The sequence below is a fragment of the Ochotona princeps genome, chromosome X (assembly GCF_030435755.1).
Source record: "Ochotona princeps isolate mOchPri1 chromosome X, mOchPri1.hap1, whole genome shotgun sequence".
Lineage (NCBI taxonomy): Eukaryota > Metazoa > Chordata > Mammalia > Lagomorpha > Ochotonidae > Ochotona > Ochotona princeps.
Window position 1 is genome coordinate 32,581,487 of NC_080865.1, and position 14,067 is coordinate 32,595,553.

At 42.8% G+C, this 14,067-nt stretch overlaps 2 protein-coding genes across 3 annotated transcripts in view; one reads left to right on the plus strand and one right to left on the minus strand.

Annotated features, from left to right (window-relative positions):
- The window catches only part of KIF4A (kinesin family member 4A), a 144,270-nt gene extending 136,762 nt beyond the window's left edge, over positions 1–7,508 (minus strand). For both annotated transcript variants that reach the window (XM_058658272.1, XM_058658271.1), the window contains exons 1-3: positions 6,995–7,508; positions 6,769–6,883; positions 982–1,172 (exon numbers count right to left, since the gene is read on the minus strand). In XM_058658272.1, the coding sequence (XP_058514255.1) occupies positions 982–1,172; positions 6,769–6,883; positions 6,995–7,114 (426 nt within the window). In that variant the 5' untranslated portion in view covers positions 7,115–7,508. The remainder of the gene's footprint in view (positions 1–981; positions 1,173–6,768; positions 6,884–6,994) is intronic.
- A 123-nt stretch (positions 7,509–7,631) lies between these two features.
- PDZD11 (PDZ domain containing 11) lies at positions 7,632–11,137 on the plus strand. Its single transcript, XM_004595222.3, has 7 exons — positions 7,632–7,740; positions 8,416–8,515; positions 9,129–9,212; positions 9,440–9,496; positions 9,770–9,868; positions 10,081–10,141; positions 10,585–11,137. Exons 2-7 carry the CDS (start codon positions 8,429–8,431, stop codon positions 10,617–10,619), a joined length of 423 nt encoding a protein of 140 aa, XP_004595279.1. The 5' UTR covers positions 7,632–7,740; positions 8,416–8,428; the 3' UTR covers positions 10,620–11,137.
- The last annotated feature ends 2,930 nt before the right edge of the window (positions 11,138–14,067 follow it).

The window sequence follows — 14,067 nt, forward strand, 5'->3', positions numbered from 1 at the left end:
GAATAGCAGATTCTTACTAAGAGGATGAATTGAGAAGCAAAAGAGAAGTGACACCTAATCTTAATCAGCAGGACATTGTTGAGCCATACTAAACACTAAGCTTGCTATTATTGCTGTTATTTTTATATTCAATTACTTTGGCCACAACAAAGCTAATCGAGACACAAGTGGACTAACTTCAATGATGCTTAAATCCCTTCCAGCTTTCTGTACCTCCAATATCTGCTCACATATGAAGATTCAACTTCAGCATGAAGTACTCACATACAATATCTAAATGCATGCTTAAATGATGTAAGCTTAGTTTTTGCTCCTTTTCGTTAACATATTCCTACTACAGAACTAACCAGCTGGTTGCTCAAAAGCCATATAACAAATTCCTTAGGCTGTGTTTTTGCTGTCATGAGGTTAGATGTAATTTCCCTATCTATTTGTACACGACACTAAAATGCAAAGCCCCATAAGGGTAGGGACTTATTTCTGTTCACTGATATGTTCCCCCTGCCTTAGAGATCCAAGCGCCTAGAGCAGAGATGGACATACAGTAGATGGCCAGTATATATATGTTGGATAGAATCTCATTGTTTTATCCAACCCGTGTATTATTATTCATCAAGCAGCAGCTTGGTTACTTAGGCCTCAAAACACAAAAAAAGAAAAAGGAAATCAAATACTTTTCTGCAGGCTTTACAGGGAATCAGAAATGGAGGCCAAATTGGAATCACAAAGAATTCCTATCATCTTTCCATACAGCAGTGCCAATTCCCCTAAAAATCAGATTAAAGAATCCTAACAAGGAAAGAATTGGGTAGGGGCCAGATCCTATTGAGCCAGGAAGTTTTCTCTATCAATTTATTAAAATGCAATTTACTAAAAATGCTGTTAACCCATGTGAGTCATGCCAGGAAAAATCTAATTTCGATTTATTTTTCTACCCATAGATAATTTTGAATTCAGAAAAATTCAAGATAAATCACTTACCTCCAAGTAAGATACTTTCAGAGTAAATTCGAAATCACTCTTTTTATCCATTTCTTTGAACAGCAGCTGTATTACCCTAGGAATGACCCCAACTGTTGGTTCATTCTCTTGATCTGCAGTATATGCACCCCCCATCGAGTAAGTTTTTCCAGAGCCAGTCTGCCCGTAGGCCAGGACAGTTGCATTGTATCCTGCCAAAATACAAGTTACATGCACGGTGGTACTCAAACATTTTCATCCAATCCACATTCTCCATTTCCTTCAGCAATTCCTTACAACACTGAGACTGCTCTCTGAAGACAAAGAGCTTCCTAAGGAAGAGCAGTCGCACAAAAAAAGTTCTGAGAGCATCATCACTTTCAATAATCAAAACAAGCAAAGGAAAATACAATCTCTGAATGTGTATCCTTACAGATAGTTCTTAAAACGTTAGGTCAGGGTCTGGCACAGTAGCCTAGCAGATAAAGTCCTTGCCCTGCACATGCTAAGATCCCATATGGGTGCTGCTTCTAGTCCCAGCAGCCCAGCTTCCCATCCAGCTCCCTGCTTGTGGCCTTGGAAAGCTGTGGAGGATGGCCCAAAGCCTTGGGACCCTGAACCCGTGTGGGAGACACACAAGAGGCTCCAGGTTCCTGGCTTCGGATGGCTCAGCTCTGGCCATTGTGTCCACTTGGGGAGTGAATCAATGGATGGAAAATCTTTTCTGTATATCTGACTTCCCAATAAAAATAAAATAAATCTTTTTAAAAAGTTGGGTCAAACACTTATAGATATGACTGAAATCATGGAAGTGGTCAAGGCACTGTCAAAAGGCATTCAGATTTATAATTCTACTATTTCCCTACCTGAAGCAATTTCATGGGAATTAAAATCTTAGAAGCTGCATCAACAGAATGGATTCTGGCATGTACTGCTGAGAGTAACAGTGTTCATATAAAAAAGGCAACAACTGTTTTTCATGGTCAATGAGAGTATTCATTCCCTATCTGAATGCTCACCGCACATTTGCCAACATTTTTACCTAAGTATGATTTAGTGTCGAGCATGTTCTTTGCTTTTTATAAACAACTAAAGAAGAATCAAGCAAAGATGTTCATGATACAGTTAGCTGAAAACAAACAAGTTAAAAGTTCATCATTAGGGGCTGATTCAGCACACGAATTGAAATGCTGTTATGCATGCCTGCACTGCAGTGCCTGGGTTTCAGTCCAGGATCTGCTAATGCATGCCCCGGGATGTAGATGACGGCTCGGCTCAAGTAACTGAGTCCCTGCGACCCATACAGGAGACCCAGATGGATTTTCAGTCTCCTGGCTTTGCCCAAATGTTGTAGACATTTGGGAATGAACCAGTAGGTGAAAAATCTATGTCTTCTTTTTCTTTCTCTGTGTGTGTTTCAAATAAAAATGCAAAATCTTGGCGGCCAGTGTTGTGGCCAGGTTAAGGCACCAACAGCAACACCGGCATCTCATATGGGTACCAGTTCCACTGCTGACTGCTCCACCTTGGGTCCAGCTCCCTAATTCACTCAAGAAAGCAGACGGCCGGAGCACTTGGGCTCTTGCACCAATGTGGGGAAGATCTGAATGAAGCTCCTGGCTTTGGCCGGGCCCAGAGCTGGCTGTTGCAGCCATTTAGGGAGTGAAGACCTCTCTCCACTTTTTCTGCTCTCTGGTACCCTGCTTTCAAAGAAATACAGCTTTCCCAAAATATAAACTCTTTTAAAAAGTTTTTGAGTATGTATACACATATAAGTATGTACATATACACACATATATAAAAAGATCAAAAGGACAGCCATTATTGGTATGTTGACATTCATATTAATGGTAGAAGTAAACCAGCTTCTATGTTTTCCTTTTTTCTTGGCTGATTGTAATTTTCCAAATTACTAATTAGAATGCCCTATTGAAGGGTGTAGCTATGTTTTTTTTTTGGTTGTAGTCATATGTGATCAATATTATTTGCAGAAAGATCCACAAAGTTGCATTGCTGTTTTGAGTTCAGTTCCTGTAAAAATGTTTGTAGAATCCAAATTATTAGCTACTTGTGCATTTTTCTTTCTCTGTATAAGTTAAGCTTTGATTAAAATTAGAGGTAGAGGGCCCGGCAATGTGGCCTAGCAGCTAAAGTCCTCACCTTGAACACGCCGGGATCCCATATGGGCGCTGGTTCTGATCCCGGCAGCTCCACTTCCCATCCAGCTCCCTGCCTGTGGCCTGGGAAAGCTGTCGAGGACGGCCCAAAGCCACTCACGTGGGAGACCTGGAATAGCTCCTGGCTCCTGGCTCCGGATTGGCACAGCACCGGCCGTTGCACTCACTTGGGGAGTGAATCATCGGACGGAAGATCTTCCTCTCTGTCTCTCCTCCTCTATGTATATCTGACTTTCCAATAAAAATAAATAAATCTTTTAAAAAAATTAGAGGTAGATAGGCCCAGCTACAACTGAAGCAAGACTAAAACCAGAGTAGGCACTAAATGGGCCATTCTCACTGTAACTTCAATTGTTACAATTCACTGACTACAGGGTAGTAGTTACTAAACAATAAGCATGGTATTGGAAAGGAAACATAAATCCAAATTTATTTAAAGGCTAAAAAATATAACCTTAGGGAAGTTGATCAGCAAAGTGGCAAACACAGTCTAAATCTAGAACATAAGGCAGGGTCAGCTTTGCGACACAGCACGTAAAGCTATCACTTGTGATGCCAGCACCCCATATTGGCTGGATCCCCAGTTGCTCTACTACCAATGCAGCTCCCTGCTAACATGCCTGGAAGGTAGCAGGTGGTGGCCCAGGTGCTTGGGCTCCTGCTACCCATGCAGAAAACCCAGATAAAGTTATACACTTCTGGCTTCAGTCTGGTCCAGCCCCAGCCACTGTAACCATTCTCTCAGTCTCATTCTTTCCGTCTCTCTCTCTCTCTCTCTCTCTCTCTCTCTCTCTCTCTCTCCTCCTTTCAAATAAATAAATAAATCTTTAAAAAATAAAAAATCAAATCATGTTCATATTCCCATAATCATATTCACATTCCCATATTCATGTCAAAGCTATTATCTACCATAATTTTGGAGTCTGAATTAAAAAGACTAAGGCTTTTAAAAATTGTTAATAAAATCTTTTTTTAAAAACAATTAGTTAATACAAATGAAAACCTTGAGGTTTTGAAAGCATTTGCTGGTAAAACTAATATGCTAAACTGAGATTTTCAGGGTCCTAAATTGTTGGTGTCACCTGGCATGACTATGGGGGAAAGAAAGTCACATCGTATAATTTTCTACAATGCCATAGATATGTACGGATAGTAATAATTTGGAAACGAAGTTCTACTGCAACTTATAAAACATTCAGGGCTCTGTAGTAATAAGAGTTAAAAGTACGAGAGGGTGCCACTGACCATACAAAATACAGACTTTGTTCTTATAACAAAGGGCAATGTTAACCAAACGGACGTTTATTACTTTCTACTTTAGATTGCCTTTCTAAAGACTAAAAGTCAATTTTCAGTTTCACTAGAACACAAAACTTAACTAGAAGAAAGGATTTAGGATGGTTTCATCATAAAAAGATGTTAAATGGGTGAAGAGAGACATCACACAATGTATATATGCATCAAAACATCACATAGCCCCCCAATAATAAGCATACTTTTTATGTATCAGTTAAAGTGAAAGGAGGAATATGGAAGTGGAAGTGTAGTGCTCTGACTAAGCTGTGGAGGTACATTCTAGGCAGGATAATCAGCAAAGAGCTAAAAAAAAGTATTGTTTCAGGAATGGATAAAAGAAAGGGGGTGATTAGAAGAGAAATAGAATCATAGAATGGTCTTCCAAATATGTAAAAAGACAAAAGATTATCTTCATAGTGGAGAAGCCCGGCAGAATGACACCTTAATCCCAAGACCAAAAGGCACATTCGCAATAATGGAGTAAGTCAAATCCATGCACTGTCCGACACTATCCAAAGAGGAAACTACAGCTTCCCTCCTGCCAAAAGATGCACAACCCGAATCCCATCAGAATCATCACATGAACTAAAGAAACGGTTTACAAAATAATTGGCTATAATCTGAAGTGTCAAGATTATCAAAGAAAAAAAAAAAAAGACGGAAAAACCACTGTAGAATGGCTCTTTGAAACAGCACAGCTAAACACAACATGAGTCTGAACCATGTCTTAGAAAGCTGATGGAAACAGAGATGAAATTTGCTTCCCTGTGATGTTAGTTTATCCCTTGAGACAAACTAAAAACATCTTCCTGGAAATAGCTACTCATACGTGTTTTTTTTTCCCCCACTTTTGCTATGCTACTTTGTAGGAAATCTGAGTTACTTCTACAGCAAGACGAACTGTACTGTATATTTTTAATATTTAAACATTTAAAACTTAAAAAACTGATGCTGTGGCTCAGGGCATATTGAACAGTTGAACAATTTTTAAATATTAAAGTAACAATCTCAAATTTATGGAAATGTAGCAAGAACACCACAAAGAATTGTCTTTTTCCTTAACCATTTTTAGAGGAGGTATTGGCTTGATATTGGAAACCTTTAATATTTCATGTGTACAGAGAGGGATTTTTTTCCTAAATTACCAAACGAAAAGCATTGGACTCTTGACCCTCGCATGGCTCTGTTACTACCACCTAAGCCTCAAACCCCACTCAGGTTTAGCCAGTTCTCCTGAACCTGTCCTTCGCTGCAAAAGGACATGGTTCAGACTCAAATGTTAGATGTGCCTAATTGTTCTTCTAGTATACCAGCTCTTCCGAAGCAAAGTAGAACATGTCAAACCAGGGGCTACAAGTTGAAAGGGCACTATGCATATCATCTAGTTGCACATCCCACATAAAGAAATTGCCTCCTAGCAATATCCCCATTTTGTGAACTTCAAGTGTCTGCTTTTTTCCTTAAGGAACTCTGAATCACATGGTGTATTTGGTTGACATCTGAGAGTTGACAGCTGATATTTGCTTCTCAGATACATCTAACAGGCACTAGGTCTTTCTTTAGAACTGCACTCTAGTCAGCAAAACTATGAAAGCCTTCGCTTCTGTCACAGAGATTAGTAACCAGCCATACCATTCAGGACCTTTAGGACGTCTGCTTGCTCCATTTAAAACCATTCTACTCATCAACTCAAAACCTAGCTCCAGGGGGCCCTATTCTGTGAAATTCATCCCAACTCAAGTAAGCAGAGTTAGTTCTGTCCTTTTTATTTGCTACGTTACTTTAGGGGAAATCTGACTTACTTCTACAGCAAAATGGACTGTATTGTATATTTTTAACATTTAAAACTTATTTTCTTAAAGTATGCGTGAACAATTTATAAAACCTTTTATGTATTCCACGTTACTTTTCTATTCACAAACCCACACTTCCTACTCGGTGGACTTAAATCGTTCAAGGCCTGGAAGTGATATTTATCTATGTCTGAATAAATAATACTGAATAGTGAGGGCAGCATTGCTAGTAAGTGGGCACCGACCGACCACAGGGCCTGCAATCTGATGAGGTTCCAGGACAGACGAATGTAAATCCCAAACGAATAGAACTAAAAACGAAAAAGGAAGGACAAAAAGAAAAAGCAAATCGTCTAGAAGGAGCTTCAAGGGTACAGAGAGTTTCAGGCAATGCTACCGAGGATAAACCTTTCAGATCACATTAACGTTTCAGAAAATGTGATCAGGCTGTGCGCCTTTCTGTATTTTCAGCGCCCAATCATCATTCCTGCTAGCACATAGGAGATGCTCAAGAAAACATTAGACGAATTAAACAGCCTCACCTTTAAATATGCCTCTTATGAGTGGGGCGACTGCTGTATTGAAAACCTCTTCCTGTTCAGTAGATGGGTCAAACACAAAATCGTAGGTAAAGGATTTATCAGTACCAACCACCACCTAGGGAGGGCAAGGAACAGGGCATAAGAAAAAGAGAAAGGTTAGACCACGCCCCTCGTTGCCTTTTTGGCCCCAGCTGTTCCGAGATAGGTGGTGGGCTCGGCTACGCACCTGCGGCTCTCCGGGCACGAAGGAAAGGCACATCTGGCAGCCCTCGCTTATCTCTTTGGGGACCAGAGGGCGGCAGCGCAGTGCCACTCGTACAGGAATCCCTTTCACCTCTTCTTTCATGATCCTGCCTCGGCAGTCTCTGAGTGGGTAATAAGAGGGAGCTTGCCGATGAATTTTAGTAGCCCGACTGGTCGTCCTCCTCAGTGCCTGCGGAAAGCGCGGAGGGTTCCAGAACTCTGTAGTAGCGATGGTAGCTTTTCCCGCGAAACCTGCTCGCTGCCTCCGGAGGTTCACTCGTCCTGCCACGATGGGCAGCCAGTCCACACTGCAGAGTCAAATGGCGTCTGAAGTGGGAGGCGGGGGGAACCTCCAGGGAGACGGTGACGAAAAGCCACAGCCCCAAGGTACTGGAACAGGCAGAGTCTGAGCTAAAATGTGCCCCCCCCCTTAACTCACCAAACTAAAGGTCCCTTTCCCGGACTTCCCTGGCTTCCCCGATCTCCCGCAGCCCTTTCCTAAACGGAGCTTTAACCGCCAAGTTTCAAATCAACTCCCGAGGCGCCAGCCAATCGGAGCACCCACAGCCTGCGGGCGGAGCAAACACGTCTGTGCGCACTGACGCCGCGCTGGGAAGGGAAAGGAAGCCGCGCCCCTTCCCGACCCCGGCACTCTGGCGAATATCCGCTTCCGGTTCCCAAGCTTTACCGGCGGTACGCCGGCCTGGAGGTGGTGCGTCCGGCCCGCTGGTAAGGCGGTTCGGCGTTTACGCTATCTTGACTGCGGGCTTCAGGTTGGATGCGGGGCGGGAATGTAGAAAATGTGCTGGTGGGGAAGAAAGGGTCCCCACCATCTGGTGGGGAAGATAAACTAATTGCATCCAGGAAGTGCAGGGCGGGGCTTGGCTTCCGAGACCCTGGAGCAAGATGGAGTCAGCTTCCCTTTGGACTTCGAGATCAGATTATTTACGAAAAAAAAAAAGGTGTTTTTTTTTTTAAGTCTTAGTTTAAAGAAACTAAAACAAGAGGCATGAAGTGGGATTGAGGAAATGAAATGTAGTTATATTCTCAAAATTGTACCTGTGACATACATAAAATCAGCTTAGGTTAATAGACAAATTTTAAAAATTCGAAAAACGGATTGTTTTATACACGACTCCTATTTCCTTTTCTCTACGATGGAGATGTGAACATCTATTTCACGGGATTGTTGTGGAAAATGAGGTCCTCTCTAGATACCTAGCAGATTGCTTGGCATCCAGAACCTGTTTAGCAAAGGAACTAGTTTTCTTCTGTCCTACAGCTTAACACATAGGTGTGGGCTGGGCCGATACACTGACAGCCTGGCAGTGGGCTGGACCTGCTTTGTAAAACTCCCTTGACTGTGGTGCAGTTCTTTGGCTCTGACCTTCCCTTCCGTTCCAGGGCCTCCCCAGAGATGGACAGTCGCATCCCTTATGATGACTACCCGGTGGTTTTCTTGCCTGCTTATGAGAATCCCCCAGCGTGGATCCCACCTCATGAGGTGGGAATGATTTGTATTCTGTTTTCTTTTAATGTATTTACTTTGATTGGAAAAGCAGATATACAGAGAGGAGAGAAAGATCTTTCACCCACTGGTTCACTCCCCAAGTGGCCTCACCGGCCAGAACTGAGCTGATCTGAAGGCAGGAGCCAGGAGTTTCTTCAGGTCTCCTACGCGGGTGCAGGTTCCCAAGGCTTTGGGCCATCCTTGACTGCTTTCCCAGGCCACAAGCAGGGAGCTGGATGGAAAGTGGCACAGCCGGGACACAAACCAGCACCCATATGGGATCCCGGTACATACAATGCAAGCACTTTAGCCACCAGGCTATCGCACCAGGCCCCTGTTTGTATTCTTGCCTATGGGAATCCTCCCCCGACCTTCCTCTCCCCAGGTGTGAGATAATGGTAAAAGGCAGCATGTTAGGGTTAGGAAGGTCAGTGTTAACCCTTATTGCTGGAGGACCCAGAATCTGGATTCACTGTTTATGGAGGCTTCCTACCATGGTCTGTTCATACCAGAGTTCTAGTTCCCTTTTAACGTTCTGGATGAAGGCAGAGGTGAGAAGTCTAAACTTGATAGTAAGATTTCTGGAATTGCTGTTACTGTGTTGCAGAGAGTGTACCACCCAGACTACAACAATGAGCTGACCCAGTTTCTGCCCCGAATTGTCACACTGAAGAAACCTCCTGGGGCTCAGGTAAGCCGCTAAGAGCCCCATTCTCTTGCCAAGCGAGATCCATCCGTGCTGGAAGTTGGTCATGTTTAAGAAGGATGGATTGGGAAACTGAAGAGATATTTCTGCTTATTACCTGAAAAGCTAAGCTTTCGTTTTTACAACTGGTTCCCTGCTTAGGGATACACTAACTCGATGTTCCTATGTCTGTGTTCTGTATCAAGTACCTGTTCTGGGCTCTTGTCTTACAGTTGGGGTTTAATATCCGAGGAGGAAAAGCCTCGCAGCTAGGCATCTTCATCTCCAAGGTACGTGTGCCTATTAGCAGATAGCTAACTTGCTTTTGTTAATTAACCAGCTTACATCTGATGTGCCAAAGACTGAAAAAAAAAAAAGATGACTTGTCCTCCAGAAAGGGGGCATAATGAAGGCACCCTCTTTCCACTTAAAACTTCTTGTTTGATAAGCCATCTGTTGAGTTGTCAGAAAATGAACAGCACATTGCATTTGGATGACCCTGGCTCCCTTACAGTCTTCTGGTCTACCTTTATCCCAGTCACACGTGTTCTCTTCCCCAACAGGTGATTCCTGACTCTGATGCACATCGAGCTGGACTTCAGGAGGGCGACCAAGTCCTAGCTGTGAATGATGTGGATTTCCAAGATATTGAGCACAGCAAGGTGAGCACAGCACTTCGGCTGTGGTGATGCAAGGGATCATCCTAGGTAGGACAGGTCCAGCAAGCTTCACCCAATGTGTAACTTGACAAGGAAGTGTTTTTCCTGGACCAGTGTACCAGAGGAAAGCAGCTGTTAGTGACCCAGAATGCAGGCAATCCCTTTCCCCTGGATAGTTCTGTCCTCATTTGTATAAGCTGTCGTGTTCCTTCCAGGCTGTTGAGATACTGAAGACAGCCCGTGAAATCAGCATGCGTGTCCGCTTCTTCCCCTATAGTAAGTTTCATCCTCTTTCTTGACTTTTTTTGTCTACTTTGAGATTCAGCTTAGAAAGAGCTTTCATGGTGGTTTGGTCCCTAAATTCCCATACTGTCCCCAGGTAGTGGGCTGAGGCAAGGATCCCAGAACACAACCCAGAATTCCCATGTGGGTAGTAGAAACCCACTTAAGCTGCCACCATTATCTGCCAAGGTTTGCCTTGGGAGAAGGCTGAAATTAAAACTTGAATCCAAGCGCTCTAATGTGGGATGTAGGCATCTTGGACAATGTTTTAACCACTAGGCCCAGTGCCATACTCCCAGTTTTTTCATTACGTGGCAGGACCCTAGGTACAAAATGCTTATATACTAATGGTTAGAGGTCCCTCAAGTTTGGGGTGGGGAATTGGGAGCTCAGGCCTGTGAGTAAACATCTCTCCTCATCTGATTTTCTTTTTACAGATTATCATCGCCAAAAAGAAAGGACAGTACATTAGAGATTTGCATCCCAGAACCCTCCATGAATAATCTGCCAGGATAAGCTGGCCAGGTCCAAAGGAAGCCACTTGAGACATTCTCTCAATCTCTCCCTGACATAGTGGAGTGGGAACATCCGGGCAGCTAGCCAACTGTCACCCAAACCGTATTGTACTTTCAGTTCCCTAGTTTGCTAGGTGAGCTTCATTCCCTGAATGGGAAAAGGTGATGGTGTTTAGGTAGAACCTAGCGTGAGGGTAACCCCGCTGGCAAAGGCAACTAACATTTTTATTGGATACCATGTGCTAGGACTTACCCATGTCCTATCATTTTAATTATAGAAATCATTAGAAAAAGAATCTTGGGGACCTTCCATCTGATTTGCCTAGGCATCTCATCCTTGCCAGAGGTCTCATACACTTGAGAGACTCTCATGAGATGCCTGCCCCTTCCTCTTCTTCCTGTTCTTGCAAGCCAAAAAAAAAAAAAGTAAAGCACAATGCTGAAGAAATGTTGGTATGATTTTTGAATGTTACTTATTGGATGTTAGATACTATTGGGGCAAAAAAAAAAAAAAAAAAATATATATATATATATATATATATATATATATATATATATATTCTAAAGAGCCACTGGAAAAAACAGCAATACTAACACCTATGTCACAATTGTCTGGCCAGAATATTAGACCCAGGGACTTTCACCACAGCACAACCAAGTTAGAGCATAACATGGAGGGTCCTAGAGGGAACAGTGCTTTGTCCCCTCAGCTTTGGACATTTCTCTGCACAGGATGATAATAATCTAATTCTTTCCTCTTACCCAGAGTCTTTGATCTAGAATATAAGCCAAAGGAGGACCTTAAATGATTTTCTTTTCAGAGACAGCAGCAAGGAATTGATTCTCAGCCTCTTAATTTGTAAGCTGAGTTGTGTTAACTGCTAGCTTCCAATCCTTTGCTTCACTCAAACCCTGAATAACCTCCTCCCATGTTCTTAGACCTTATGTTCCAGACCCATCGTTGGTGTTCCCCTGCTCACATTCCTCCCATCTCCTTTGGCAAGTTCAGGACGCCTATTCAGAATTGAAATTTTTCTAGGGAGCTGTATGAGGTGAAGTGTCCTTAGGATGAAAGGAGCAAAAATCGCCTTGAAAGAATTTTGGGAACTTAAATAATTTCTCTCAGGTCTCTACAGTGGAATGTGATTCTATTGGTCTGATGTAGAACCTGGTAATCTGAATTTTTAAATAAACAAGTCTTCAAATACAAGAAACATGTTCAATAGTAATAATGCATCCCAATGGGGAATTGCTGTCTCTGTATACCCCACCTCAGTTTTAACAGAGGCTCTGCCATGGTTAGGCAGCAGTATCCCTTGTTAACAGAGCTGGAGGCAGAATTAATTCAGCTGTCTCTAAGCTTCCTGGGAAATCCATGCTATGCTCTGGTTTGCTTTCCTGCTCCCCATCCCCTCAATGGCCACCTGAGAAAGAAAACAGGCTCAGATACTTCCAGAAAAACAAATTGGCCAAGTCATCTCTCACTTTGGTTAGTGGGGGTTTAAAACAACTCACCTAAAAGAAATACAGCTTGGTTCTCAATTTTGCGTGGTTCTGTGGAGAAGCGACAGCACAAGGCAGTTGTGTTGTGAGGGTAGAAGTGTATGGAGAAAGCACAAGCAGTAGTGGACTGAGGTGGAAGTAGCAGTCATTTGTAGAGGGTATAGATAGGAAATAGAGGGGAATAAGTTGCATTGGCTTTTGAGGTAGCTCAGCTGTAGAATAGCATCCCCTACAGATACCTTTTAGCTGAGGGGGAGAAAGGTGGAATTCCCAGGTACTGCAAGAAGCTTCCACCCAATAGCTGTGAGATGCAGTCAAGAAGAAAAGCACTTAGAGGCACTTCACTCCTAAATCTGGGAATTGGCCAAGGGCTTAAACCTGGGAGCCACGGAGTATGGATGGATCACCCACATGCAATCAGTGCAGCAAATTGGGCAAAGATAGACTAAACTAGGAACAGAACAGTGGTTTTTGATGCCCACCTCCTTGAAGGGCTCCAGTTTGATTTTTTTTTTTTCAGTTGGATTTCAACCATTGAAGTACATGTTGAAGTAATAGAGTAAGGTGGGGAGCTAAATCGACTTCTGGAAGAATTTTGATCTCAATGATAGCAGGGAGCTTCTCTGAGTTAAATTTGGTCCCATTTTCCTTCAAGTACCGCTCGGAAAAAAAAAATTAACCTGGTCATCAGCTTGGCAAAGGAAACCAGCCTTCTCTGCTAGTACCTTCCTACCTCAGCAAAGCTGGTAGAAAGGCTGTTCCCCTCGACCTTCCATGGAGGTTAGGTATTCCTAGAGGGAAGGGCAGAAACTATGTGATAAAATAGCTGTGTGTATGTGTTTAAAGGTGAAGTTCAGAGGCTAAGATGGTTCTGGGCCTCACACCCCACGGTACGACAAGCTGAGGTTACCCAAAAGAATAGCTGGTGTTGGGAAGATAACGGTACCATGGAAATACAAAGAGAAATGAACGTTGCATTTTTCATGTAACTAATGATAGCACTGGTCTCAAGAAACATTTGTTGAGGTGGCTGGTTTTTTTTTTTTCTTCGTTCTCTTCTGCGGAACTTGTCTGGACAAGTTAGAAATGATGGAAGGGACCAGAGAATGGAAACACAGTTAACTGGGACTTCTGAGGTCTAACAATAGTATGCTAGAGCCAGGAACCCTAAAAACCTTGAACATAAACTTCAATAAAATATTACTTAGCACCAACTTATGATGTCATGTACAATGACTGAATCCAGTAGCTGCAGCCAAAGCTGTATAAAGCAAATGTTCAGGAAGAACACAGGAAGCCTAATAGAGAAAACTAAAAAGCAGACTAGTTCCCTGAAAAGTGGCCAAGACGGGCTCAAGCCAAGGGGCCTATTGTTCCAGGACAGGTCCAGTCAATCTTGCTGTATTATTCGGATTAATAAATGGATATCCTAGAAATACCCTAGAAAACAGCATTTCAAGGATTCAAGGGCTCTTGAACTTTAACAGGAAACATCTTGACCAAGAAACATCATGGTATTTAGTAATTTGGAAAAGCTTCAGGTTCTCTCTTTTTTTAATGTTTATTATTTGAAAAAGAAAAAAAAAATGATTGATGCACTGGTTCCAGTAAATGCTCACAATAGCCAGGCTGGGCCAAACTAAAGCCAAGAACCCAGAACTCCGTCTAAGTCTCCCATATGGATAGCAAGGACCCAATAACTTGGGCTGTCATCTGCTGCCTCCTCGGATGCATTAGCAAGAAGCTGGATTAGAAGCTGAGGAACCAGGATCTTAACACTGGTACTCCAGTATGGGTTCTGGGTTTCTTATGCAATGGCTTAACCAGATGCATCACATCACCTGCCCCAAATGGGCTTTTACTTCCCTTTGTTTTCCCACAGATAATGTGGGATGGTGCTAC